Here is a 26,132-nt window from a genome sequence, read left to right on the forward strand (position 1 = left end):
GGATTGAGTAGATATCTCCGATTTGATTATTCTGGGAACTCCTAGTGCTATAACGAACAAAAAAAAACAACAGACTATGTCCTATGGATTCGATCCCATCCTACCCGTGTATATACACTATATATTACCCTCAACTCAAGTCTGCGTGCTGTTCTCCACGCTGATGGTCATCGTCTTAAAGTCCAGTCCGAACTCGCCCAGCAGTTGCAGCTGCGGGTTGGTCACGTTGTTGTAGGAATTCGTCAAGTATGTGCTGATCTGCGACTCGGAGAATAGCGCCGACTCCAGTGAGCCCGTGTTCTGGAGGATGTACAGCACCGCTGTCTGCGAAAACTCGATTACCTTGTCCGGCACGCCCGTCGAAGGTTTCGCCGCGGCGGTCGTGGTTGCGGACGGGCTGGTCTGTGTTGCAGTTGTCGTGCTCGAGCCGGTTTTGTTTGACGTTTCGGAGTTATCTTCTCCCGAGTTGTCGTAGAAGATGCCATTCTGAGTGGCCATAGCCCGGGCAACAATCGGGGGTGCTGTAACGGTGGGTACAATAGAGAGAGAAGAAACGCCCTCGTCGGCTAAAGGCAGATCCAAGGGCAACACGACAGAGCGGCGGGTGCCGCTGCTACTGCGAGCGACGTCGTCGAATGCCACAATTAAGTTCTCAGTCGTGCAGGAAACGTTTCTCAAGCTGAAGAGGGCCATGATCGTGACTGGGTCCAGGTCGATTCCGAACTTGCTCTGCGCGTTATCAAGCAAGCTCGGAATATAGCTGCCCATTGTCGCGTTCTTCGTGGTTGTTCCATAGGCAATCCCGGACGTGACACAGCTTGAATCGCCCTTGACGGTACACTGAGAACCGGTGTAGCCGTTAGAGCACACGCACGAGCATTCGGAGCCACCCGACACGGACGTGCCTCCGTTCTGGCAGGGAGTCGTTTTGGCGCATGAGTTGCTGGCGTTTTGAGCGGGAACAGCTACCAGGAAGACGGGCAGAATAATTGCGAGCACGACGATGATGAAGAGGATGATGCAGAGGATGATGAACCACTTTCGCGGCATTCCGCAGCATCGACGTTTGACAGGAACCTTCTCATTGGGGACTTCGTCGTGGGAGCCAAGAGGCTCGACGTTGCGCAGGGTGGATCTCCTGAAAAAGATGGGCCACGAGACACGATTGTCTGGTGCCGCCAGACCGGGGTTAGGGAATGAGGCTAAGATATCGGAAAGTGAACTTGAGGCGCCGCGGAGTTGTCCTATATAACGTCAGCTCGTTGACCCTCCACGTATTTTCGGGTTAAGAAACATACCCATGAAACCCTTGTATTCGGGGTCTGCCGCGAGATCCGCACGACTGCCAGTTATTCCGCGGTCAAGGTTAGCGGCGAGTTTGGTAGCACGATGAATCAAGTCACTCAAGCTCGAGAGACTCCCACGGGTCTCTGCATCGCGCACGGCGTCCATATTGAGACGTGGAGGCTTGCGCCCACCAGGCCGCTTGTCACTCATCGTGGGGGCAGCCTTTGGCAAGGCCACGACTCCCTTCTCCGGCGCGGGGTTATACACAACATCAGCAAAGCGAGGCTTCTCCGGGTCCACGCAGGATTCCGCCGACGTCGTGCAAGCAGAGGACCGCCGGGCTTGGCCGACAGCAGCTCCCTCGGTAAGTCCAGTAGCTGCCTTTTCGTTCTTCTTTTCCCGGGGCTTTGTTGAGGGTACGTCCGGGTTCGATTTCACGATCGTGCGCATAGTTGGCTTGTGCTTCTTTCCCAAACTGGCGTTTCTCACAAGCGTTTCACCTTGACCTTGGCCAATTTCCATGTTATGTTTATCCTCGTCCGAGTCGTCGTCTAGATAAGCACCCAGGATCTCGGACTCTGCTACACCAGATCCCCAGCTGGAGGGAATGGCTCGACTTGAAGCTAGGGACCCCAAAGTCCGACGAGGAGCCGCGAATTCTTCGGACTCTGGGATGGGAGAGACAGAAGATTTACGGGCTTGGGAGACTCGGGAAATTGGCGCCGTAAGACCTGCAGTCCGAGTTTGAGGATCCACGGGTACAGGCGGCTCTAGCGTGCGCACCGGCGCCATGATGGGGACAGAGACTGTAGATGAAGCGGTCGATTGTCTGAACAGATCGGCCGTGGTGAATGATATCCGGGAATTCATACCAACCGTGCTGGTAGGGCTCACACAGAAGTCATCATTTGCCCCCGGGCGTGGCGGAGGAGGTGGCAGTGATTGCGGTGGTTTAGTGTGGGGAAAAGAGTGAGCTGGTCGATAGGGATTGTTCAAAGTAACCTCCGAGGCCTGTCCGCTTCTGGCAGAGTAAACGGCTGGCGAAAGCAGTTCAGGGACCTCGCTTGGGCGTGGAGGCCTGGCCGGCGAAGGACCGCGAGGGAGCCCGTATCCCGGATGTTGCTGTGGAAGCTGATTAGGGTTAAGTTGGCCTGCCTGAAGGCCTGAAGCTGGGAGAGGCCACTGGGTCTGGGGCCTAAGCGGCGGAGGCTTGAGGACAGGCGGTGCTCGTGTTGGGCGTACACCTGCCTCCAGCAACTCTCTGGCTCTCTTGACAGACCCTTTCCGGCCGGGCTCTGCGCCCGGGGCAATTGGTGATTCGGAACTCATTGATCTTTGGCCGGTTTAACGTATAACTTTTCAAGCCGGACGGCGGTTGGTATATCGTCTTTGCAAAGCCAGAGCTGTCGGCGGCATCAAGAAACAATAGATATCCCGTGAGATCCAAGCAGGCTAAATATTTTCTTGGTGTATGAAATGGCGAACGAAGAGATGTTTATCAAATACTCGATCACCGGATCGAGTCAAAAAAGAACGTAGTATGGGGCTAACGAGAGAACGATGTCGAAAGATCGCAGGCGAGATACTCTGCAATGCGGAATCGAATTTGGGCCGTACGGAGTGATGTCGTTGCGAGCCGAAGATTCAAGCCAAAAAGATCAAAAGAATGTAAGGGCATTCAATGCCTCTGTTGCCAAGTCAATATCAAGCAACGGATCGGCGGTCCATTGTTCATGGAAACATACAACAGTTTATTGTACAATCACTGTGTCAGAGCAACGAGAGGAGAAAGGCCAGTGTCAAACCAGTGTTTCAAAAAGAGGAGCCTGGAAGTGCATCTTAGCATGGTCCTCGAACAAACAGACCGCAGTTGCGAACATGACTGGTACAAGCTACCGAATAGGTAGATTGGTCAGAACGTAAGAAAGCGAAATACTTACACCAAGCACCAACGCAGAAAAAGGAGGGAAGAGCCTCAAGCCCTTCGAGCGAGAAAGAAAGAGTCGCGACAAAGAAGAGGAAAAGGGAGAGGAGCAGTCACAATGAAGGGCCGGCCTGACACAGACTCAAACTCGAGTTGATTCAAACCTCATTTTTCAGTCCCGTGCACGAGGAATCGTGCAAGCGAAGTGGAGCCCAGGCTAACAGCCGGAGCTTTCATAGGGGGTTCCTAGCTGGGATATATTAATTACTATTCCCGTTTCCCCTCGTCTCTTGCTATCTCAAAAGTCCCCCGAGGCCACGCGATGGGCGAATGATTCGAGTGAGAATCTAGAGTATCGAAAGTGAACACCAATCAAGGGCCCGACGGCGGGGTTTCAAGTCGCTACACCAGACCGGCAGACCCAGACTGGCTGAGACCCGGGCGAATCAGGCGTAGATCCTGGAACCGAGCGCACGAATCACTTTGATAGATCTCGCGGTCGGTGGGCGAGTGGAGTTCGTTCCTGGTTAGTCTCCGACGCTACGTCTCAGATTCAGGGGCTTCGCTTAGTACTTCGCGCAACGGATTAGGTGTTTTGTTGACTTCATGATTTGTTCCATGTGCGTTTGGACTCGAAGGAATGTTCTCGGAATCGTATATGGGACCAATCCCATCCTCTTGCCGGGTGAATTTTAGCAGCGTTGAGTGGTGATGTTCTAGGCCCGGAGAATGTGATCGAGCCGGCACAAGACTAGTGAAACATACTACCCGAGCCAACGGCTAATATTCCCGACAATGCACGTGTCAGACACACAGCTTCAATTTACGGCAAAAGGACTTGGGGCCGGAACGGTCATAAATACTATCATGACACTTGGAGCACTAGTGCCGCTCATCCGACTCGCCCACCGTTCAATCCGCCGGACCACATGGTCTACACACCCCGTCAACCTCGATCGCGGCGGATCACCCTACAAGATCTCAAACACGTCCCGAAACAAAATTGCATTGATTATCCCCGAGGGGTAAGGGTCAAATGATGTGTCTATAAATGTATGAGTTGCCCGCTGCCGCTGTTGATCTCCCACTTAGCGTCATTCGGGATCGGACTAGGTGGAGCTCTCAAGCTTGGCTCGTAGTTGGGTGATCTTGTGTTCCAGAGCGCGCATTTCGACAATTGTCCCGGCCAATGCGGGTACTTGGGTTCGGACGCCTTCTGTAAAGGACTTTTGTGCGCTGCGGAGTGACGGCGGTACCAGGATGCCGTACCAATAGATGGGATCGTCTGAACGGAACTTCTTGTGAGGTTTCTTGGGCTCTTCGACTGCATTATCGGTGTCGACGACAGCGCTGGAATTTTCAGCGGCTGATGAAGTTGTATCACTCGTTTGTTTCGTAGGGATCTCCTCTTGTTGCGACGGTGCTTCGGTCTGTTTATCTTCGACGGGTAACTTTTCCGCGTCTTCCTTTTCGTCGGTCTTCTCCGCCTCGCGGTTGGAGATTGATTGTATGTGGAAATTGTACAGGAGATCGTTCGACGCAGGTGTCTCTGCTTCTTCCAGGGAGTCTGGGGTGTCTTCGGCTTCGTCCACGTCTTGTTCAGTCTGGATGGAGCTGTTGATCGCGCTACGTTAGCAAAATCCACGATCCCCATTGCCACTTGAGGCTGCATACATCTTCTTGTTTGTCTTCATCCGCTCGTCATAATAGTCACGACCATATCGGCGGCCTGGAGGGCAGGTGTAGTTTGCATGGGCGAGAGCAAGAAACCCCTACTCCGAGAATCAGCATCTTGCAATATCATGACCCAATGACGTCGTATCAAAAGTCATACCGAAGACAGCTGCTTTGAAAAGCCCGACTGTAGCTTCTGCTGCCGATCAAGCAGGTGTAGGTACTGCTCAAGCAGCGTGTCCAAAGAAGCAAGCAACTCCGACGAAGCTTCCGCGGGCTTCAGCTCGGCCTCGGGGTTCTCCGAGCCTGGCCGCGACACAGGCGGCGTAGGAATCTGAGGCATCAGGTAGAGATTTATGAATCCAGCTGATGCGACAGTGAAAGAAAAACCATGTGGTGGGTGTTATGCAAGACGGGGAACCGTGGAGCGCAGGAGCTCGGCCCCGGTAACTCCGTCATTGGCGCCTCCGAACGCAAAAGAATTTCCCGCCCTGGGCTTCACTTGGAATCTCAACTTCCTCGCCGTTCACCACTTCGAGTCATCTCCTGTCGATAATCGCCCTGTATCTGCAACCGTCATCGACCCTGACGTCTTCTGTGCGATTCGGCGTCCGTCCTCCCCCCAGATCGCCTTGTGAGTGAGCGGAAGTCTGAACCGCCACCTCCGTCTAAGGCCGTATATCTCCGCGTTTGCGCGCGACGCCTTGCGAACTACAACGGTCTCTGTATTTATCAGAGAGCGCATTCGTTTGATCTTTCATCTCTCTACAACTTCCTCGCCACTTCATCATGTCTGTTGCGTCTTTGCACCGTGATACCGCCTTCCAGGCTCGGTCTTTGGTAAGTAGTCTCGGGCAACCGGATATCTGGATTCATCGACTCCTGGATCGTCCCTTGTTATTGTCGCAGTCTGTTGACATTGGTTTTGTTCAGTTCCGCTCCCTGCTGCGTCAATCGTCCCAGTTCTCCAACTACAACTTCCGTGAATATGCTCGTCGCAAGACGAGGGACTCCTTCCGCGAACACCAGAATGAGTCGGAGGAGCGTCGGATACAGGAGCTGATCCAGGGTGGACTGCAAGATCTACGTTTGTTGAAGGTCAGTCGCCGCGTTATTCGAGGCTGGGTTGAGACGGTCTTCCTTGAATTGGGGGGAAATCGCACCGGTCACCATGACCTGTGCTACCCCTGGACACACAAGGGAACCATCTTGAATCACGTCTCGGATGCTCATAAGAACCTTCCGGGTGCATAAGTTCATTAAGCTGACAATCTACTCAGAGACAAACGGTCATCAGTCAGTTCTATCAACTGGACAAGTTGGTGGTGGAGGGCCAGAAGACAGTAGGCATCCCTAGCTCATGCGAAGTTATTGAACTGCTCAACTAACACTTTTCCTACAGGGAAAGGAGACGGGTGATCACGGTGGAATCGTTCGCCAGAAGGACACTGGGTACGTATCGGCTATGATCTCATAAGATCGCAAATCCAGGTATCTGCCAGTTGCTAACTTGTCGCAGTTGGGACTAAATGACCTAAATGTCTCAAATGGAAAGGACTGCAATTACTTCATCGCGTTGAACGAGTACTCGACAAGCCAGTGGTGACCGTCACGATTGGCCTGGATTCTTTTCTTTGTATTATAGTGCGAGCGCAGCCATGGACAATTCCATTTCTCCCTGAGTATCAGAATAGAAACCTCCTCTCCACTCTGTCATGAATCGCAAGTATTAATGTTATCTAATGGTTGCATTGTTGATTGTGAGAGTCTTGTATGCGTTTGCCCGTAGATCACGTGATTCATCCCTACGATCCTGCGCCATTCGCAACGCGACGGAAGCAACGCTACGCTCCGCCCATCCACTTCAGCTCCCCACTCCACCCGGCTTTCGCACTTGTTCCTCTGGTTACTTCGAGCGCATAATCTTTGGTTCCTCTGGGGGAAACGGACCGCAGGGCCGCTCACCATGCCATCGACTGTACGTCTCACCTTGCGCCCGCGACGATCACACGCCCTGTCCCGGACTAGACCAGCTACCCCCCGGTCCGCAGACAATGGGGGACCAAGAACCATTAATTGAAGATTCCCCTGACTGACCTTCTATATAGTTCAGGTCCTCGCGCTCGGGGCGACACCTCGACGGCCCTAACCGCACCCGAACTGGCCAAATCGACCACGATGTCTTCGAGGGATTGCCCGTCCGTCGCTGGTCGAAACAGCCACACACCTACTCCCAGGCACCCAAGGCCATCGACGACTCAGATTTCGGAGTCCAGGGCCCTGGAGGCCCAGTTCTCCCGGAGCTACCCATGCCGCGCGACAGCGACCTTTTGCCTGCGGTTAGCAAAGCATTGCTGCGCGCTGCGCGTGCAGGATGCATCTACATTCGCCAGAATACCACAGCCGCCGACAAGGAAGACAATGACACCAGCAAAACCGATGATCAGGTTGCGGGCGTCCAAATGGCCGATCGCAGCTTCACCAGTCGCAAGTGGTTGACTCTTCCCAAGCATATGGAGCCGCCGGAGGCGGAATTCCTTGCTAAGCGACGTCCTGGGCTATCCTCGTTGTACGGTGGTTCCGCAGTCGATGGAAGCTCGGGATCTCTCCCCATGAGGCGAACTAAGTTCAAGAAGGTTGACCCGCAGACTGGTAACATTTCTATTTACGAAGCCTGGGTGCCTGAGGGGCATCGCATTGAAGGAGAGGTCACTGGAGATGTTCAAACTATTGCCCAGCAAAGCTCGGTTCCCGTGAAGCCTGAGACGCCTGCTCCCGGGACCATCGTGGAGGGCGTTGGAATCGTCAACTCGGAAGGTGTCGTGGTTGCAGAGGCTGGTTCGGCTGCTGTGCTGGAACCGCCTAAGCGACGACCGCCTCCTCCCAAACGCAAGAGTAAGGGTATTGGCAAGGGCCGGAAGAAGAAGGTTATGTTCGCTCCAGGAGAGGGCGCCGATGCGGCTACAGTGCACGGCGTTGCCTCTGGCACTGAGGGCGGCGCTCCTGGTTCCCAGGAGGGACAGGATGGCTCTCGAATGTCAGTTGATCAGTCTGGTCAAGATGATGACGATGAGGAGGGTGATGAAAGCGACGAGGGAGACGAGTCCATGGTAGATGCGAAAACCCCAGAAACTCCTGGAGGCCAATCTGTTGCCGAATCTACACCCCAACCTTCGGCTGATACCCCGGCCGAATCAAAAGACGTCGATATGACAGACGCCGCCCCTGAACCACAACCTCCTGCTTCGGAATCAGCGGAAGCCGGTCAGGAACTTCTGTCGCAGCCATCAGCAGGCCCTTCGGAAACTCCTCAGAACGATGCGGATATCTCTGCTTCTGTTTCTGCGACACCTGGCTTGCTTACGGAGAACAGCGAGGAGCCTACTACCGAGCAGCCAGTTCCAACGACTATGGAGACTGCAGGCGAGGTAGCACCTATAGAAGAATTCGAAGTTCCCGAGCCAGCCTCGATTCCTGCTGCAGACAGCGCCGCGGAGCCTTCCGCAGATGAGACTCCTGCCCAAGAGGCGTCTCAGCTCTCAGCCAGCGAAGTCAAGGACGAAGCTCAATTCGAGGGAATTGATGAGAATTCCTTGGCTTCTCCGTCTACCGACCTCGAGAAGCCTGTCGATGAACCATCAGAGCCCGCAGAGGAGGCGGAGCCTGAGCAGCCGAGAGATGTATCGGAACAGGCAACAGAAACCAAGCCTGTTGAAGAGCCGGCCCAGCCGCCAGCGGAGGTGCAATCCGAAAACGCCCTTGCTACAGAGGGTACTGAGGGCAAGGAATCAGATCCTTCGGAGACGGATGTCGGCGCCTCTGAAGCTAAGGAGGAAGTGGAAATGGGCGATGCACCTGCACCACTGGAGGCGCCACAAGCCGAGCCCCCGACAGCTCAGTCTCCTGTCAAATCAGCATCCCCTATACCGCCAGCAGCGGCCGAGCCTCAGCCCGCGACTGAAGCCCTCGAACCCGCCCTCGGCACCGAAGAGACAGCCCCTGTCGAGGCCGAGGCAGAACCAGAGGTTCCAGAACCCTCTACCGAGGTCGAGCAGGAAGAAGCACCTGCCCCTGAGCCCGCACAGACAGAGCCCGCATCAGAGGAGAAGAAGGATGAACCCGAGGCGCCTCCTGCGGAATCTACATAAGCATCCTCAGCGAAAATGTATCTTGCAGCTATTTGTACAATGGATGGCACATATCCCTAGCCATCCTTTCTTTTCTTACACGATGTATGTATGCGTGATCACTGGTTGGCCGGAGTATAGGCTGGAGTCAACGGTTATCTTTCATGTAAACTCTCTTGAAGCGAAATGGATTTGAGTTGAAACATTAGATACTATATTCTTGGGTGTCTACCTAGTTAGTAGAAGGAGCGAGGTTCCTTACAGCCTTTCACCACCTTTCTTCATTCTTCAATTCTACTTGATTTTTTTATTTGAGATATTAAATCTAGTATACCTCCGTTTGATGATGACACGGTAAGTTTTGTTAAGCGTCTCGCTCACCGGCTCGGGCCTTGACGACCGGGAACCACAACACAACCATTCAGCGACTTTCCGGGATCTCTCCTTAACAAAACCACTTCAGAATTTGGCGACATCCCGCGGATGTAATCGCTTTTACCTATGGATACCTGTCTCCGGCGCCCTGATGACTGATCAAGCATTAACCCTTCCACTCCTTCGGGGCTCTATAACATTAGATGACGCCCTTGAGGAGGAAGATGATATGCTTCTCGAAGTCTCTTATCCGAAATCCCGGATGGAATTTTTTGTATTTCTCTACAGTCATCGCGACGAGATCGCAGAAATCGTTTCAGACCATTTGGGGCTAGGTCAGTCCATCCAGTGTCACTTGGGAGAAGTGAGGGAGTGGATACACGGCAGCTTCAACGTTTGCATCCCAGTTTATGTCAAAAATTGGAAGAATTGTCCGGTCAAGCGGGTCCTTATCCGATTCCCCTTGCCGTACAAAGTGGAAGAATCGACTTATCCTGGAAATGCCGATGAGAAACTTCGTTGTGAGGCCGCTACCTTTCTTTGGATGCAACAACACTGCGCTGATGTTCCCCTCCCTCGCCTTTGGGGATTTGGATTTGCTGGGGGCCAGACCGTATGCCGTCAAACCACATTAGGGGGCTTTTCTTAGGAGACTAACGATACTTTCTCACAGTTCACCAGACCCGAACACATGCCTTTGACGACCAGGGTGGTTTGGTACCTCAAGCGGCACGTTTCATGGCTATTGGGATTTCCGCTGCCCTGCCCATATATAAGCCATCGTCGTCAACAAGTGTTGGAACACGGCTATCTAATCATGGACTATATCGACGAGCCGGAAGTGCAGATGCTATCAGAGACATGGAATGAGTTTCCCCACCAACCCGGCAAAACGGCTAACTTCTACCGGAACCTATCTCGTATCATGCTCTCCTTGAGCCAAATCCCATTACCCCGGATAGGATCTTGGACGATAACCTCGAACGGAGTATAGCAACTTTCGAATCGGCCGCTCACTCTTCGCCTTCATCAGTTGGAAAATGCGGGTATCACGTTCAGCATCGGTCGAAATTTGACTTACTCGTCAGCTGATTCATATTACCTCGATACTTTGTCCTGTCACGACAGCCGTATTCGGCACCAGCCCAACTCTATGCATGATGAGGAGGACGGACGTGCCCAGGTAGCGAACCTGAGCATTATGCGGGCACTTCTTCCTCATTTTACCAACCGAGAGTTCCACCAAGGACCCTTCTTCTACAAGCTTACAGACCTGCATCCAAGCAACATCTTCGTCGACAGCCAGTGGAATATCAAATATCTAGTCGACCTTGAGTGGGCCTGCTCACTTCCAGCAGAGACCCTACGCCCTCCGTATTGGTTGACCGGTCGTGCTGCAGACGACATTCTTGGTGAACATCTTGTCACATTCAGCGAAGCACATGACAAATTCATGGAAATATTTGAAGAGGAAGAGAAGCAGTATCCGCCTCTCTTCAATGTCTGCACGTATCGGACAAATATCATGAGAAAAGGCTGGAAAATCGGGAAATTCTGGTACTTCCAAGCCTTGGATAGTCCTAAAGGCCTGTTCAACATTTTCCGTGACCATATCCAGCCGAAATTCGCAGCGTCTCAGAGTGCTGATCCGTTAGACATTTCAAAAATCGTATCCGAATACTGGGCTGTGGATACAAAGGATGTCGTGGCGGGGAAGTTGAGAGACAAGGAAGTTTACGAAGAAGACCTACGTCTGCGTTTTCAAAATGGCTCTGAAGAAAAGCAACAGCTCTCATTGGCTCCATAAAAAGGTACTTGTGGAACTTTCATACAGTCTTGTTAACTTTAGTTCTTTCTGCGTCGCCTCTTGGCATCATTTCCCGAGGATGATAACTGTTGCATCGTTGCCTGGTCCGAGAGCCCTCTCGTAACTGCTGCCTGGTCCTCCCAGGCCTATTTCTCAGCAGCTGCTTTGGTGGCCGCCTCTCTAGCAGCTGTCTCGGCTCCTTGTCTTTCTATCTCCGCAAGTCTTCGTCTTTCCTCATCGTCGTTGGTCGTCTTGAAACCTAAGCATATCATCAGTATAAAATGTATGGATCATGCCGATGTGGTATTTACTTTGGATATCAAGCCAGAACCCTAAATTGGCGGGTATCAAGTAGACATAGAGGGACGGCTTCTGAACTAATTAGTGCCAACTCATACCACTAGTCTTATATAGGTCATATACCAAAATCTCAGGCGTCAAGGGTTATGGAGGCTCTTTGGCAGAAGATAGATGAAACTTTGCCACGAGAAAGGTAGAAAGAGGTAAAGGGCCGAGCGAAGGATCCTACATTTAATAAGTAAGATCATCCAAGCTCAAGGGAGCCTCCATGCGCTATGGCCCGTTCTATCAGTTGGCAAGTGACAAACTAGATCACACGCATCCACCCCTGGCAGCTGTTGGCCCCAATATACCAATATTGCACGGCACGGTTGGAAGTTAACACATCATTAGTGCAGATACCGGTGTTTCGCTTCCCCACAGACATTCCAAGGACGCAAAAAAGTCCGCGAAAAATAATAGGACCCGAGGACACGGCGGCTGGGGGGCATTTCCCGATGGGACAGAGTGATGACCCGGGCCGCCAAAATATCACCCTGCATCCCCCTCATCTTACTGGCGCTAATAGCTGCGGCACACGCCATCTAGTCTGTTCAATTGAGGTGGCGAGTGCATACCCCTCCTCTGCCTTGATCCGGCTGGCCTCTGTGCCCTTGTCAGCCTTTCATTTTAGCTGAGGGATAAAGGCGAGGTGGAACGCCATTCAACGGTGAATGTAAGTTCGAGTATCGCCAAGGCACAGATGACCGAGGCACAGATGAAGACTTAGCTTTTGGTATAGAATCATTCTGGATTTACGAGAACAAGGCCAGTTTCAAATTATTCCTAGCTTGTAATGCATTTGAGATGGGAAACAGCTATGAATTTATATTTATTGCCATGAGAGCCCAGCTCGAGGCTTTGGATAATGGTATGGCTGTTATGGGATCTTTTATTGTTTTGAATGCGGTGGGAGTTAACTACTTTCCCTAATCTTGTAATAGGGGTGGAATCCAGGGTTACCATTCCCTTCGTTTTACCGAATTAATAGAGATCCATCAGCTCAAAAATGTTGAATTTGATATTTTACCCCGGCTGCTCACAAACCCAACACACACAGCACCTAACCAGTCGAACCAAACCCCGAGCAAATTCCATTCGTGACCATGGCTCATACAATCCAGTAGAAAGAAAAGTAGAGAAACGTAGCAAAGGGTTGGGATAGAATGAAAATGAAGAGTGCGTAAACATATCAAGCCAAAAGACAAGTTGTAGAGAAAAAAAGAGCATTGAGCATTGAACGAAACGCCATCAAGGGTGCCAAGTAGAGGAGTAAAACGGGTAGTGCGGCCTCATTCCGACGCAGGACAGGTGGATTGGATTAGAAAAGGGATAGAGCAATGGGGTTGTCAAACTACTCGGAGGAAGCGAGCTGAAGGGGGAAATTGGTCAACAACTGGATTGGGGAATATTAAAAGTGTGTAGCAGGTATAACTGCCGACATGGTTTGGTTTCAGGTTTGTTGCATAACCTGACAGGGCAAAAACAGCGTGTTCTTAAGTAGTCGAGTTGGAGACTTCGACCTGGTGTCCAACAGAAAGAAACAGTAACAGCATGGCCAATGTAAAATAATGTTATGTGTTGCTGGCTGACGCGTTAAGCTACCTCGTCGAAATATCGGGGTTCAATTGTGACTGCGAGTCTTGCTGTTGAACAACGCACGAACTCATTCCGGTGGGGGTGTTTTCGCTTTTATTTTTTTTTCATCCCTTAACGCTGCGCATCAAAGTCTGCGCTGCGCTTCGTACACTCGCACCAAGGCTCTTGCCCTTGGTAGGCTTCACCTTAGCGGGATTTGACGCCGCAGTGCTCTTGGCCTTGGAATCAGGCATCCGAGCTTTGATAGGGCTCTTGGTTGGTGCTTTCCGTGGGCCAGGCTTAGGACCAGGCTTTCGGCCGGGCTTTCCGGGTGACTTAGCAGGAGATTTGGCAGGCGACTTTCGAGCCTGTGCCCTGGAGCCCTTGGCAGCAGCTGCAAGGATTTGTTTCTTGGTTTCGGCAGATGGCCGCTTGAGGGGCGATGCCTTCTTGGCAGGAGAGGCCGGTGAAGTCTTCGCAGTGCCTGCCTTTCGTCGGGGTCCTCGAACAGCAGCCTTGATTCTGGCTGCTGTTTTCACTGTGGGAAGCTTGACACCCTTCTTGGTTGCAGCCTTGCCTCGGCTCACTGTCTTCTTCGCGGCTGCCTTTCCGCGCGCAGAAGTAGCCTTGGCCACGGCTTTCTTGACGCTGGCCTTGATAGACTTAGACGTGATCATCCTACGCTTTTTGCCACCGCGTACGGTCGTGTTCTCATCTGCATCTGCGAGCTTTCGCTTTGTGCCGGCCAGCTTCTTGGTCTTTTTCAAACCCTTCTTCTCATCGACAACCTTGGGGCGTTGATCCTTATCCTTTGGACGAGGGCCAAGGATTCCTCGGCAATTCTCTGCTCCACAGCGGCACTTCTGGACATTCTTGCTAGAGTACGGGCTGAACGGGTTGTCAGTATTATCAAAGGCAAGGGGCGTGGAAGTGAGACTAACTTGAAGTTGTAGTCGTAGCTCAACTCCTGTCCTGTCATGATTCCATTCTCTCCGGCAAAGAGGGCCATACGCGGCTTCCCTGCAACAGTCCACTTTTCCATGCGACAATTAGGTTCACAGGAATGATTGACAAAGCGAGCAATGGACCCTCGAGTGGCATCAATGATCATGTTTTGATCAAAGTACATCAGATAGTAGCACTAGCACAGAGTCAGTAATCACCCAAAGCAATACAACAGGAACTACTAACCTCGTTGTTCTTGTACACCGATCTCATTCTCCGCTCACACTCAATCTGCGTGATAATCTCACCAGTATACTCCACAATGATCTGGTTCGGCTCGAACGTGCGGTTGCTTCGGACACCGTATCCACGATCCGCAGTCTTGATCACCTCAACTCCAACATTGTACTTGCCGCCGGCCTTGGTACGGTGCTTGAGCTCGTGGAAGTTGCGGTTACCGCACTCCGGGCCCAGTCTGCAATTGCCGCTGTCGCATTCGTAGAACATATAGCGATTCTGACAGTCTTCATCGCAGCCCGTTTCTTCCTCACACATGCATGTAGACAGCTCCAACTTCTTGTTGGCTTTCCATTCACTGGCGGCATCGCCAATGAAAACGTCTAAGCCTATAGTTAGTCCCACCTTCGTTTCCATCCGATAATTGTATCAACTTACTCTTATTAGTCTTGCGCCACTCATCTGGCTTAGGTTGACCATGTGGCAGGGGCGAGAAGATATCAAATGGAACCTGGTAATCCCTGCCGTTTTGTATCATGCGTGAGCCAACAAACATAGGCATAGGCATAATTTTCCGCTGCTGGGGTATCCCGCTAGCTTTAGCCGATGTCTTGCTTCGACGTTGCTTCGGAGGTGAATCAGTCGGTTCTTGTCCGGTGTACAATCCGTGTGACAACCAGCGCTTAGGTTTATACCGCTGCACAGGCGGAGCAGTCGGTTCCTCTGAAGGACTGGCTTCCTGAGCTTGCAACTTGGATAAATCGCTTTCAGAAACCCGACGTTTCTTCGATGCTGGCTCAGCAAGCGCAGGAGTAGGCTCCTCCTTTTCAGGCGCAACATTTCGAGGCCGAAGACTGGCTCGCCGACCCAGTTCCTTTCCCTTTTCGCTCAAATCCCTCGAGCGCTTCCCCAAGACACTACTTGCTCGGCCCAGTAAATCAGATGCTTTATCCACGATACTTAGACGAGTTGATCGTCGTACCGAACCACGAGAACTACTCTTGGGCGTCTTGATCTTGGGGGTTCCTTCATCTTGGGCCAGTGCCTTCTTCACGCGCTTTCGTAGGTTGCGTTGCTGAAGCGAGGTGGCCATATCCTCCGACGGTGGCTCCTGCGAGGATTTCGAAACGGGAGTATCGGGGGCCATTGAGTGGTCATCAGTCATGGTGTCATTCGCGGTGCCCGGGAACAGAGACGATTCCATCACGGCAATGCTGTGTCGCAGCGAAGAGCGCGTGCGCTTCGCCTTGGCAAGGCTGTCGACATAGGCCTGGCTGGAGGACTTCGGGGTCTCATCTTCCTCGGCGGATGCATTATTATCCAGGGTGTCGGCAGCTTGCAACGATACGCGTGCTACTCGTGTTGAACGGCGCCGCGGTGCGGGCTTTTCTTCTGTTGACGCGTTTTCATTGTTGCTAGACGTTTCGGAGCGGCTGGCCTCGGGCGTGAGGAGCTGTTCGGGGACGTCGAGGCTCATGTCGTCGGCTGTATCGTGTGCATGGACGCCAGCGAGTCCGGGAGTCGCGGACGCGGAGACGCGGGAGGTACGGCGCGCCATTTTGGAAAGAGGGGATGTGAGGAAGGACGACTTCCCGCCCTTGGGAAAAGAGATTTGGGGGTGAAACAGGTGCAGAGTCCGGGAATATCAAGAGGATTATCAGGGGTGGGAAGGAGGAAGATTAGCAGCCGCGCGCCTGTTATCAATTTAGGGTGATGGGGGATGTCTGACGCGTGCAACATCAACACTTTTCGGTCCCAAATACAGGCAGAAATTTGCGGTGTAAACCAGTTGCGGGGAAATAGTTCAATCAAGGGAGAAAGGGGTTTAGTGACATGACAATCCCTGGTGATGGAATGCTCAACTTCATAACTTGCTCGGCCCCGCGGAAGCAGTCCCGATTCTACGCGTTTCGGTGTCGGGATTGAATTCTATTTTGACCAGGATCATAAAAGGTATTAAGCCGTCCGGGGACAGTTCATATGTGTAAAAATATGCTAATATCCAGAATAGAGGCTCAAAAATGACAAGTGAAGGAGAATAGGAAGTTGTATGGTGGACACTCATAATAACGGAGCGGAAGAAGGGTAATAGGGAAAGAGATGCCAGAGAATGTCAATGACTCGAGAGGAATCCCGGTCAAGCGTCACAAATAGGAGATATCAGAGAATTAACAGGAAGGGTGTGCATAGAGCAATTAGAAAGTTTTAGGGACGGGTAAAGATTCCGAAAGTTAAGGTCGAGTATGTGACCAGAAATGAAACATCGTATCGTCGTCTTTATGGGTCGTAGCAAGGAATTGAGATAGACAAAAAAAACAAGTCACTTTTTTGGTGGCCAAGTGGTTTAGCCCCGTTGTTGGGAACCAACATGTTGCATCTCAATCCCCGCTTGCGACTCCTCATCGTGGACAAGATACTTGCGCTTCTGCATGGCAAAGCGCTGGTCGCCCTCTTCGTAGGGCTTTTTGAACTGCAGGTAGGTGGGCGGACGAGGCCGTCCCAGAACGGTGATCCAGTTCTTAAGGACATTGCCTTGTGTGAATGGTCGGTGGCGGTCCGTCTTGTTGAACTTGTGCGAATTGAGATATTCTCGGGTGGTCTCGCCTCGGCCCATCAAGAACAGATGGTAAGCCCACAGCGATGTCGGGTATGGTACCGCGACGATGCCGTAAATAACCATAGCCCAGGGGACGCGCCATTTCGAGATGGCAGCCCCAAAAGAGACATGCTCGCGCGACCTGTACACCAGAATATGCGCGAGACTGGCACCAATCAAAAAGAGGGCCAGAATCGTGCATGAGCTCACAAATGCAAAGAAGTAGCGGTAATTGCGCCGCCCTACACAGTTGTTGAGCCAGACGCAGTGGTGATCGAGTGTGTCGACACAGTTGTCGCACACCCGGCAGTGGTAGCAGCGAGGAGGTCGCCAGATACTACAGGTCTTGCAGTACTTCACGGGCACGTCCATGGCAGCCACTTCCGAGGTAGCGAGCTTGACCATGACCCAATCATTTGTCGGAGGGCCAAGCGACAATAGGTCGTCTCCTGGATTTGTCGGAGGCATAGCATGCGCATTTCGTGGCATAATTCCAGGGTCAACAACGGATGCGTGCACGAAGGAGGAAATGCAGATATAGAAAACGTATGCAAAGACAATGGGGATAGCAGGAGAGATGTTGTGCCACAACCAGGGAGCTGAGAATGCGAAGAAAAGCGCCGAAGGCACGATTACCAGAAGACCTGTAGCAATGTTGACGGGCTTGTCCCTCGAGTTCTGGAGCCGCCCACCACCACAGAAGAGTGTGTTGCCAACGAAATATTCCCAGTTCTTGCCCAATGTACCTCTCGGTAATTGGGACTTCTTGACATCCATAGGTCCGGGAGACGAGCCAGCTGAAGACAATCGCTCATGTCCTCGAGGATCATGGGAGTTTTGTGCGGAGGTTCCGTTCCGCAATGACAAGAAAGAAAGCGGTGACTTGGGTGCCGCATGGGCATCTTGTCCCGATTGACCATGGTAGTTCGCACCGAGGTTCAGATGGCTAGGACGCGGCTTGTCTTTCTGATCTCGGTCTTGGAGGAGCCTGACGCTCTCGCCCAAGCTTCGGATTGTTGTGTTTCCTGTTGGGCTTGCATTGGACGTATTGCGATCAGTGATGATGGCATCTGTAAATTCCGTGCCTCGCGACGGAGGGACTTCGGGTTCTGCAGTAAGTGCCGATCCTTGGTGGAAAGTACTGTTGGAGATGATGCTCCTCCGATTCTGACTGGCCTGGTCTGCCCAGTCGTCTGTTGACGACACAGTCCCCTTGGTCATGGGCCGTGTACCCCGGTGCGCCTGCAGTCGCTGCGAACTCATCGGCCGGAAAAATCCCTGCGCGGTCAATGACGGAATATGACTTCTGCTCAGTCGACTGCCTGAGCTTCCCGGTCTGCCATGGCTGGACGCAACCATGGAGCTCCTTGTTGGGGGCGGCCCCCGCCGTGAGACGGAGGGACGCTGCTGGAGCGAAGGTGGTGGTGACGCGAAAGATTGTGTTCGCTCTCCATCCTCCGAGGCCATATCCGTTACTCGGGAAGATATTCCTCCCACCGAGGGAGGCCGAGGAATGCCCAGGACATGTTGTTGGTTCTGGGACTGCGTGGTTTCGCTAGCGTCGGGGCGGTCTGCGGAATTCGCCATGATTCTAGAAGGAATGGTAATTGACTTTGCTAGAATGCAGCGCGCGCTATCATATCGTTCTTCAGGCGTGACGAGAAAAGAACTAGGGCAAGCGATGCGCAGGAGATCCGTAGGCTACCAACAATCGATGACGGGCGAAACAGCGTAAAGAGCGACGGTCACGGACGAGATGCAAGGAGAGACGGGCATCAAATCATCCAAGGCCCTATCGAGTCATCAACATCGAATCCAGGGGGTTTTGCGCAGCCGTCCACCACGCGTTTAGAAATCCGGGGGAAGAAGACCCTAGATTGAGCCCCTGATCGGGAAATTCAAAGGAAATTCACGAAGCAACCCACCTTTTGGAGATATATCAACCGAGGGAGCCAAAACACCGATGTAAACCCAATTACATCACCGTCCTTCGGACGCAGCAAAATGAAGGCGAGTCCACACGGTTGAGCTGGTACTGAACCACCCGGTTGAACGAGTCGCGCACCAAATGAGATCACCCGAAGCGGCCCTGAGTCAGCAGGTCACATGACCGAGAACATCATTCGATGCTCCCGATTCTCCCACACCACCTCGTTCTCGACCACCTAACCCGTCTCCACGCACTCCCCGCTACCACCATGTCTTCGATTGCTGCTATGGCCGCCCGCCGGGCTCTGGCTCGCCAGCCTCTCATCCGCGCTCCTCCGCGCCGCTTCATGTCGGCCTCCAAGTTCGAGGAGGCCGGTCTCGACAAGGCTCCCAAGAGGGACCCCGAGCTCTACGTACGGACTTACATCTGCCATTGACGGTTCTTAGAGCTCCAGGCTAATTTTTGCGGCTACAGGTTCTGCTCGGTATCATGTCCGGTGCCTTCATGATCGCTGGATGGTGAATACCCCCCTCCCGGCCCATACCCGAATCCGTGCTTGTCGTGACGTGATCGCCACCTCCGTCGGGACCACTTGAACGGATACAGGAATCTACTATCTAGCTTCACAAATGCATCGCTGTGGAAAGACAATTGGCTAATTTGGGGGTTTCCGATCAATAGGTACTTCGGCACCAAGCCCACCTCCGTGAGCTCCGAGTCCAACGTCCGCATCGGCGAGTCTGCCATGCCCTGGCACGCCACCTCCGAGGATGGCAAGTTGTACAAGTACCAGTACCACCCTAATGGTGACAAGAACCAGCCCCTCCGCGCTGCCCCCAGTGCCATGAACACTGTCATTGTTCCCAATGTCACCCTGCCCGAGGTATGCATCGCAACCCCCTGTGGCGGTCACTACGCCACTTGCCATGTTTCATTTCCTTCCAAATGAGATTGGAGTGGAGCAGCTACAAGGCCCGAATATCTTTCAATTGCAGATTTGCTGACAATCTCCTGCGCAGGACCTCCACGAGAAGTTCAACAAGTACGGCAAGGAGGAGTGGGACTACTAAACGGTTCCAGAGGAACCTTTTAAACGATGATGCTAGAGCGAACCGCTTCTGCGGTCGGCTGCTGTATACTAGGAATGTGGTGAAGGAGATTACTAGTAGTGTCTGGACTTTGCGATTACCAGAGATTTGTCCATAGTGTTCAGATAAAGAGTCAATTGGGAATCAGCCTCTTTTCTTATGTTGTTACTACATTTCTTGTGAAGAATAGATCATGATACCGTAGATCGGGTGATTTCGGGGATGAAACTGCCTTGGTGGGTGCTTATGCACGCAGCTAGGATAAACTTACCACCAGAAGTGCATCTTGGGTTTGCATTAAACAGAAACGCTCATTCACATTCGGTGATGATTAAGACTCTAACATAGCAACTAATCACAGCGAAAGGAAATAACTATAAGTTTCATGATACATGGTGTGAAGTTTTCTTGCCCTCTTCAATCTAGTCCCTACTCGGTGCCTTGAGTAGCGTCATTACCTTCACTCGCAGGCTTGGCCTGGGGAGCCTTGCGTTCCTCAGTGGACTGGATATCACCTTCAACAATAGAGGCAGGGCGCTCCGGCGGCACCGAGTCCTCGGGGTAACTACCAGTTTCGGGGTTCTGACCCTCGACATCGGGGTGTGGAGGAGCCTGAGGCTCGGGGAACTGGGGCTTGCCATCCACGATGGGAACCTCCTGGGCATTCTCGAGGCTCGCCAGGGATTCGTAGCGGGTCTCAAACTTGACCTTCCCCTCTGCGCGGAGCGAGGCAACGAGAGTCTCGGGCAGAACGTTGCCGTGCTGGTCACGGTATTCGACGCGAGCCATCGACCCAGATATCTTAGGCTCAGTCGTGGCTGCCTGGTCCTGCTGCTCCTCGACAGGTTCGACAGGCTCGACAGGCTGCTGTTGCTGTTGCTGTTGCTGTTCCTGGACAGGAGGTGCGGGAGGAGCCTGGGAGGATTGGGTGGTCGGGACAGCAATGGGGGAATCAATTGCGGTGACATATTGGCTCAACTGTTGCATATTTGTGTCAGCCATGGGATCTTGATTCTCTCAATACCCTCGGCGAGGAGGCCTCCACTCTGGTACACTTACGTCGGTGTGGAATGTGTTGCAGTCGAAATCCCACGAACTCAGGAGCTTCACCTTCTGGCAAGCACCTTGAGTCCAGGGGTTGCCGTAGACAAGCGGAGAGTAAAGAGTGAACACTGCAATGCTGAGCAGCAGGAAGACAGCCATCAGAGCCTTGCCAATCACGGGCTTCGAAGCGAGACCAAGGCACTTAATGCGGTTGGTGACAAAGTCGAACTGCTGGCAAAGAACCAGAATGGCGAAGTAGAGGGCCGGGAGATAATGGTGCAGGAAGAGCTGACGAGCCATGAGGTAGAAGGGGAAGTAGTGGAAGGCCCATCCCAGGACGCTGGTACCGACTTCGTAATCGAAACGCTTGAAGGAAATGTGGTTGTAGTCATTGCAGCTTCTCTGCCAACGAATGACCGCAATGCCCTTGAAGACAACGTAGATAGCAATAGCCAGGGTAGAACTCCACCAAATGAGGGGATTACCCAGAAGGTAAACCTGACGGTGGTCCCTGCCCCAGAAGTTGATACCACGGAGGAGAGTGGGCCAAGACGGAGGGCGAGAATCCCAGGCGTGAGACTCAACCAGGCCGGCATTGGTTGTCCACATCACCTTCTGCAGCTCCCAGAACTTACCCAGGAAGCCCGGATTACGGTAGTTCACCTTCTCGGCGTCTGCGGGCATCGCAGGGTGGGTGTTGTCCTCGACGTACCAGATGCTGTTAGGGAGAGTACCTCCCTTGGCACAGGTCACTTCCTGTTGTTCGTAACCCCAGTCTGGAAGCTTGACCTTGTGGGAGAAGAGAACACATCCAGTCATGACGTGAACCAGCCTGAACTTGGTTTGAATGGTGCGCAGGCGCTTCTTGGCCTCCTCGCCGTCGGACATGGACTTCACAATCTCAACCTTGAACAGATCGTTGGCGTCACCGGGGAATCCTTCGTATCCATAGGCAGAGACTTCAAACTGCCAGTCAGCCTCGGTCACCGGGGGGCGCTCGTCGTGAGAGTGAATACGTCGGTGGGTGATTTGGTGATACAAGCGGATGAGCGATCCATCTTCGATGTTGCTGGTGGTCAGGTTATCCCAAGCCCACGGGCCCTCAACCTCTCCGTAGGGACCCAGAGGCTGGGTCTGATTCTCCATGATGAAGAGGTTGTTGTCATCCTTGTGGGGATAGAGAGTGACCTGTTGCTGCTTGCTGCCAGTGGGGTACATGTGGTTGTGAGAGTGCAGGTAACCACCCTGAGTGTTCAGGTGACGAAGGCTGACTCGGGAACCGAACGCGACATCGGCCGCAACGTCCTGCATACCCTTGGAGTTCAAAGTGGCCTGGAACTCGGAAGACATGAAACCATCGCCCTCGCCAGGGTTAACCAGGCAGAGGAAGTGGATGGCAAACATGGCCATGTAAAATCCAATGGGGATGATAATCAAACAGAACACACGGGAGGTAAAGTGCTTGAACCAAAGCCGCTATAGTATTGAAGATTAGCGACAGATCCCGGAAGGTTTCAGTGAGCATTGGCAACGTACCGGTGTGACAGTCTTCGAGTCACCGAGCAACACCCATAATTGGATAATGGTGAGGGATCCAACCCAAGCCATGGTGAAGAGACCGACCCACTTGACGCTGAGTGTAGCACCCAAGGAGAGACCACTGGCAACCAACCAGAACCACCAGGGGCCCTTGAAGGCATGGGACGGGCCCAACTCTTGCTGGTTGGAGAAGCAGGTGAATGTCAGTGCGGTAAGAGCAGTGAAAAAGATCAACGGCGAATCCAAAAGAATCAGGCGCGATTGGGTGGTCAGCGCATTTTCGAAGATAACGACACCAGCACCCGTCACGGCGGTCGAAGAGCGGCAGCCAGTGGCCTTGAGTGTCAGGAACATCAAGGAAACGGTCAGGACACCCATGATGGCGGGCAGCATGCGCATTGCCACATACGGCACACCGGGTTCAATGTAGTCCTTGCCAATATCCTTGAAGTCGAATTCGCCATCGAAGCCGGCCAGCCAGCCAGCCAGCGTAATCAGCAGTTTGGCAAGCGGCGGGTGTACATCCATAAAGAAACGTCCCTTAATATACTTGGTCGCGAATCCACCGAAGCTAAAAGGAGAGAGAAATAGCATTAGCAAGTGTTCCTTCAAGTCAAAACTACCGCTGAGACATACTGGACTTCATCGAAGACAACGCTGGTGGGCTGGTAGATACGGAACAGACGCACAGCCGCGGCAATTAGCGTCACCAGCGTGAGCAGCTTATAATCCGAGGCAGGGAGGTTGAGAATGTCATAGTCCTTGACGCCATCCGATGCATAGCTGGAGGTTTTCACCGGCTTGCGATTGTTGGGTCTCGGCGAGCGACTGGGCGAGCGCTTGCCCGAGCGGCTCTGGGGCCGAACGGCCAGCGTGTCTTTCGACTTCTGACCCATTGTCTTCCGATCGTTCGGCGACGGGGATTTGAAAAACGTGAATGTGGGCAATAGAATCTGAGAATGGAGCGAAAGAAAAATTGAAAGTAAAAGTCTCGGCGGAGTGGAATTCCAAAGTCGGAGTAAATGGAAGCGGGCGAAGCCACTAGCTGTTGGAGAGCGTCGAGGACGGAGCTCTCAACAACCGACAGCTCTTCTTTGGATTAAAGATTGAGAATAGAGAAAAGAAAAGAACCCATGCAGGGCAGGTAGGGAAAAGAAAAGGGAGTGCAGAGAGAATGGACGAAAGCGGGTGAGGCAAGACCAACGAGGCGGAGGGAAACGTGTATGTCTCTCGAACGACCCCTTAGATTTCGGCCCCCCGGCTGACTGGTCTTGTAGTATTCTGGGTAATCGCGGGCTTCATCTGATCTACAATTATACCGAGGTTGCTCGTCAGACCGGTTACGAAGATGAATCTATTCTCTTTTTTCGAAATATGCCACTCTTGCAATTGATGCTTTGGGAACATCGAGCTATGATCGAATGCGGGCAAACATCGACAAAGAAAAGCCTGAGGAATCTGGCCGCTCAGCCGCAAATATTCAGTCGCTCTTATGTAAGCAAATTACGTAAGTGTGGCTCGGTCAGTACCTCGCATGAGGCGCGAAAAGACCTCGCCGCGACAGTCACACCCCATCGCCGTCATGGATACGTCTAATGGCAACACTCCCTTGCCGGAGGATATGAACAAGGCCCCAGAGGGCTTGGTGCTTCCCCCCAAGGATATTCGAGGTTCGTACTCCACTCCTCTCCGTGCAATCATCCAGCTGACCGTGCATCTAGCGATCGTCGAGAAGACCGCAGGCTACGTTGCTCGCAATGGACATATCTTTGAAGGTAAGAACACCACCCATATGGTCAATATGATCGCAAAACTGACGTTTTATTCAGATCGTGTCCGCGACAAGGAAAAGAACAACGCCAAATTCTCCTTCTTGAATCCCGGCGATGCCTACGCGCCCTTTTACCAGTGGCGTCTCACTGAGATCAAGGACGGCCGCGGCACTGCCGTTTCCGCAGGACGAGCTGGCGAAGCAACACCCGCCACTGAACCTGAAAAGCCGAAGGGGCCCCCAGAACCCGCCGCGTTCCATTTCTCCGCGCGCATGCCCAACATCAATGCGCAAGATTTCGAGGTGGTCAAACTCACAGCATTGTTTGTCGCCAAACGAGGAAAGTCATTTATGACCGCACTGTCGCAGCGTGAGGCCAGAAATTTCCAGTTCGAGTTCCTTCGTCCCCAACACAGTCTCTACCAATTCTTCACCCGATTGGTCGACCAGTATACCATCTTGTTCCGACCCGAAGGCATCGACGCCGCCACCTCCGAGAAAAAGAGAATTGCCGAGCTCGAGCAAAATGTGCAGAACAAGTATCATATCTTGGAGCGCGCTACACAACGCGCCGAGTGGGTGAAATTCCAAGAACAGCAGAAGCAGAAGAAGGAGGAACTAGAGGAACAAGAGCGCATCGAGTACGCCCAGATCGACTGGCACGACTTTGTGGTCGTCGAGACCGTCATGTTCACCGAGGTCGACGACCAGTCCGACCTACCACCGCCGACCTCTCTCGCCGACCTCCAGTCTGCATCCCTCGAGCAAAAAGCCGCCATGTCCCTTAACCCACTCCGTATCGAAGAGGCCATGCCCACCGACCTCGACAATCCCACCTACTACAATGCCTACCCCGCCCAACCCGAAGCCATCCCAATGCCCTCCTCCGTCTCGCCCTACCCAGCCCAACCACAAGGCCCCTACGCGCCCTCCAGCGGCATGGACTACAATATGCAATATCCACCGCAGCCCGAGGCAGCACAGGCCCGCGTCGAATCCCCCATCCCCGCCGCACCAGGCCAACCACCAATCCGCATTCGCTCAGACTACGTTCCCCGTGCCCAAGCCCGCCGCAACCAAGCCGCCGGCTCAACGGCACTCTGCCCGAACTGCCACCAACAGATCCCCGTCGCCGAGCTGGACCAGCACATGCGCATCGAGCTCCTGGATCCACGCTGGAAAGAGCAGCGCGCCAAAGCCGACTCCCGCAGCGCCACAACCAACCTTTCCACAGTGGACGTGGTCAACAATCTCAAGCGTCTGGCCAGCCAGCGCAGCGATGTCTTCGACTCGTCACTGGCCCCCCTCGATCCCGAGGAAGACCGCCGCAAGCGCATGGCTACCGACAGCCCCGTGCAGCCTGGGCCAGCTGTTGGACCTGGGGGTGTCGCCAATCCTCAGAACATGAATATCGAGGATCAGATCCGACACATCCATCAGCGCGCGAAGCAATGATTTGTGTTCAAGTGGTGGCTTCCACTTGCTTAGGAAAACATTCACGTATCCGGAGTTTGGGGCGCGTAGGACGATGTCTTTTTGTATAATAACTTTATCACTACTGAACGCCGACTGATCCCGCCCTCTGATGGGTGCTATCATTTTCTTTCTCGCTGTAGTTTATACGAATTCTTTCCGCATAGACCAAAGAAATAAAATACTTGCGAAGGCAGAAGGAAAAGGTAAGCAAGTAGAGGGGGGCATCAAATCCACAGAGTGAAGAAAATATATCTCAGTGTTGTGAAGGGATTCCAAAACGGTGGACGGAAAATAAATCATCTGTGACGTGCCGGTTGAGATCCAGAAAGTGACATTTTAAAGTGTTAATGTGAGTCGACATTTGAGAAGATATCTACGGACGCTGCACCGGAGGA

General features: G+C 52.9%; 10 protein-coding genes across 10 annotated transcripts; 5 read left to right on the forward strand and 5 right to left on the reverse strand.

The window, feature by feature from the left end:
• Positions 1-135: 135 nt before the first annotated feature.
• N7498_007402 (uncharacterized protein) lies at positions 136-2,616 on the reverse strand (the record flags this gene model as incomplete). Its single annotated transcript, XM_058454464.1, has 2 exons — positions 136-1,244; positions 1,299-2,616. 2 exons carry the CDS (start codon positions 2,614-2,616, stop codon positions 136-138), a joined length of 2,427 nt encoding a protein of 808 aa, XP_058306713.1.
• Positions 2,617-4,320: 1,704 nt separating this feature from the next.
• On the reverse strand, positions 4,321-5,228 carry N7498_007403 (uncharacterized protein; the record flags this gene model as incomplete). Its single annotated transcript, XM_058454465.1, has 3 exons — positions 4,321-4,825; positions 4,886-4,983; positions 5,046-5,228. The coding sequence occupies 3 exons, from the start codon at positions 5,226-5,228 to the stop codon at positions 4,321-4,323; spliced, it is 786 nt and encodes a 261-aa protein (XP_058306714.1).
• A 446-nt stretch (positions 5,229-5,674) lies between these two features.
• Positions 5,675-6,414, forward strand: N7498_007404 (LYR motif-containing protein; the record flags this gene model as incomplete). Its single annotated transcript, XM_058454466.1, has 5 exons — positions 5,675-5,725; positions 5,819-5,983; positions 6,166-6,228; positions 6,288-6,337; positions 6,405-6,414. 5 exons carry the CDS (start codon positions 5,675-5,677, stop codon positions 6,412-6,414), a joined length of 339 nt encoding a protein of 112 aa, XP_058306715.1.
• Positions 6,415-6,851: 437 nt separating this feature from the next.
• On the forward strand, positions 6,852-9,033 carry N7498_007405 (uncharacterized protein; the record flags this gene model as incomplete). The annotated part of the gene is made up of 2 exons (XM_058454467.1): positions 6,852-6,863; positions 6,994-9,033. 2 exons carry the CDS (start codon positions 6,852-6,854, stop codon positions 9,031-9,033), a joined length of 2,052 nt encoding a protein of 683 aa, XP_058306716.1.
• Positions 9,034-10,540: 1,507 nt separating this feature from the next.
• N7498_007406 (uncharacterized protein) lies at positions 10,541-11,194 on the forward strand (the record flags this gene model as incomplete). Its single annotated transcript, XM_058454468.1, has 1 exon — positions 10,541-11,194. The coding sequence occupies one exon, from the start codon at positions 10,541-10,543 to the stop codon at positions 11,192-11,194; it is 654 nt and encodes a 217-aa protein (XP_058306717.1).
• Positions 11,195-13,236: 2,042 nt separating this feature from the next.
• On the reverse strand, positions 13,237-15,851 carry N7498_007407 (putative histone-lysine N-methyltransferase (Ash1); the record flags this gene model as incomplete). The annotated part of the gene is made up of 4 exons (XM_058454469.1): positions 13,237-13,999; positions 14,053-14,252; positions 14,303-14,676; positions 14,732-15,851. 4 exons carry the CDS (start codon positions 15,849-15,851, stop codon positions 13,237-13,239), a joined length of 2,457 nt encoding a protein of 818 aa, XP_058306718.1.
• Positions 15,852-16,637: 786 nt separating this feature from the next.
• erf2 (palmitoyltransferase ERF2) lies at positions 16,638-18,476 on the reverse strand (the record flags this gene model as incomplete). Its single annotated transcript, XM_058454470.1, has 1 exon — positions 16,638-18,476. One exon carries the CDS (start codon positions 18,474-18,476, stop codon positions 16,638-16,640), a length of 1,839 nt encoding a protein of 612 aa, XP_058306719.1.
• Positions 18,477-19,082: 606 nt separating this feature from the next.
• Positions 19,083-20,067, forward strand: N7498_007409 (uncharacterized protein). The gene is made up of 4 exons (XM_058454471.1): positions 19,083-19,231; positions 19,294-19,337; positions 19,501-19,702; positions 19,839-20,067. The coding sequence occupies exons 1-4, from the start codon at positions 19,088-19,090 to the stop codon at positions 19,887-19,889; spliced, it is 441 nt and encodes a 146-aa protein (XP_058306720.1). The 5' UTR covers positions 19,083-19,087; the 3' UTR covers positions 19,890-20,067.
• A 269-nt stretch (positions 20,068-20,336) lies between these two features.
• Positions 20,337-23,386, reverse strand: pmt1 (protein mannosyltransferase 1; the record flags this gene model as incomplete). The annotated part of the gene is made up of 4 exons (XM_058454472.1): positions 20,337-20,885; positions 20,967-22,427; positions 22,488-23,061; positions 23,127-23,386. The coding sequence occupies 4 exons, from the start codon at positions 23,384-23,386 to the stop codon at positions 20,337-20,339; spliced, it is 2,844 nt and encodes a 947-aa protein (XP_058306721.1).
• A 686-nt stretch (positions 23,387-24,072) lies between these two features.
• N7498_007411 (SURP domain-containing protein) lies at positions 24,073-25,716 on the forward strand (the record flags this gene model as incomplete). Its single annotated transcript, XM_058454473.1, has 3 exons — positions 24,073-24,160; positions 24,212-24,265; positions 24,320-25,716. The coding sequence occupies 3 exons, from the start codon at positions 24,073-24,075 to the stop codon at positions 25,714-25,716; spliced, it is 1,539 nt and encodes a 512-aa protein (XP_058306722.1).
• Positions 25,717-26,132: the final 416 nt, after the last annotated feature.

Source organism: Penicillium cinerascens, assembly GCF_028974065.1.
Source record: "Penicillium cinerascens strain IBT 15544 chromosome Unknown contig_9_segment0_segment0, whole genome shotgun sequence".
NCBI classification, from domain to species: Eukaryota; Fungi; Ascomycota; class Eurotiomycetes; order Eurotiales; family Aspergillaceae; genus Penicillium; species Penicillium cinerascens.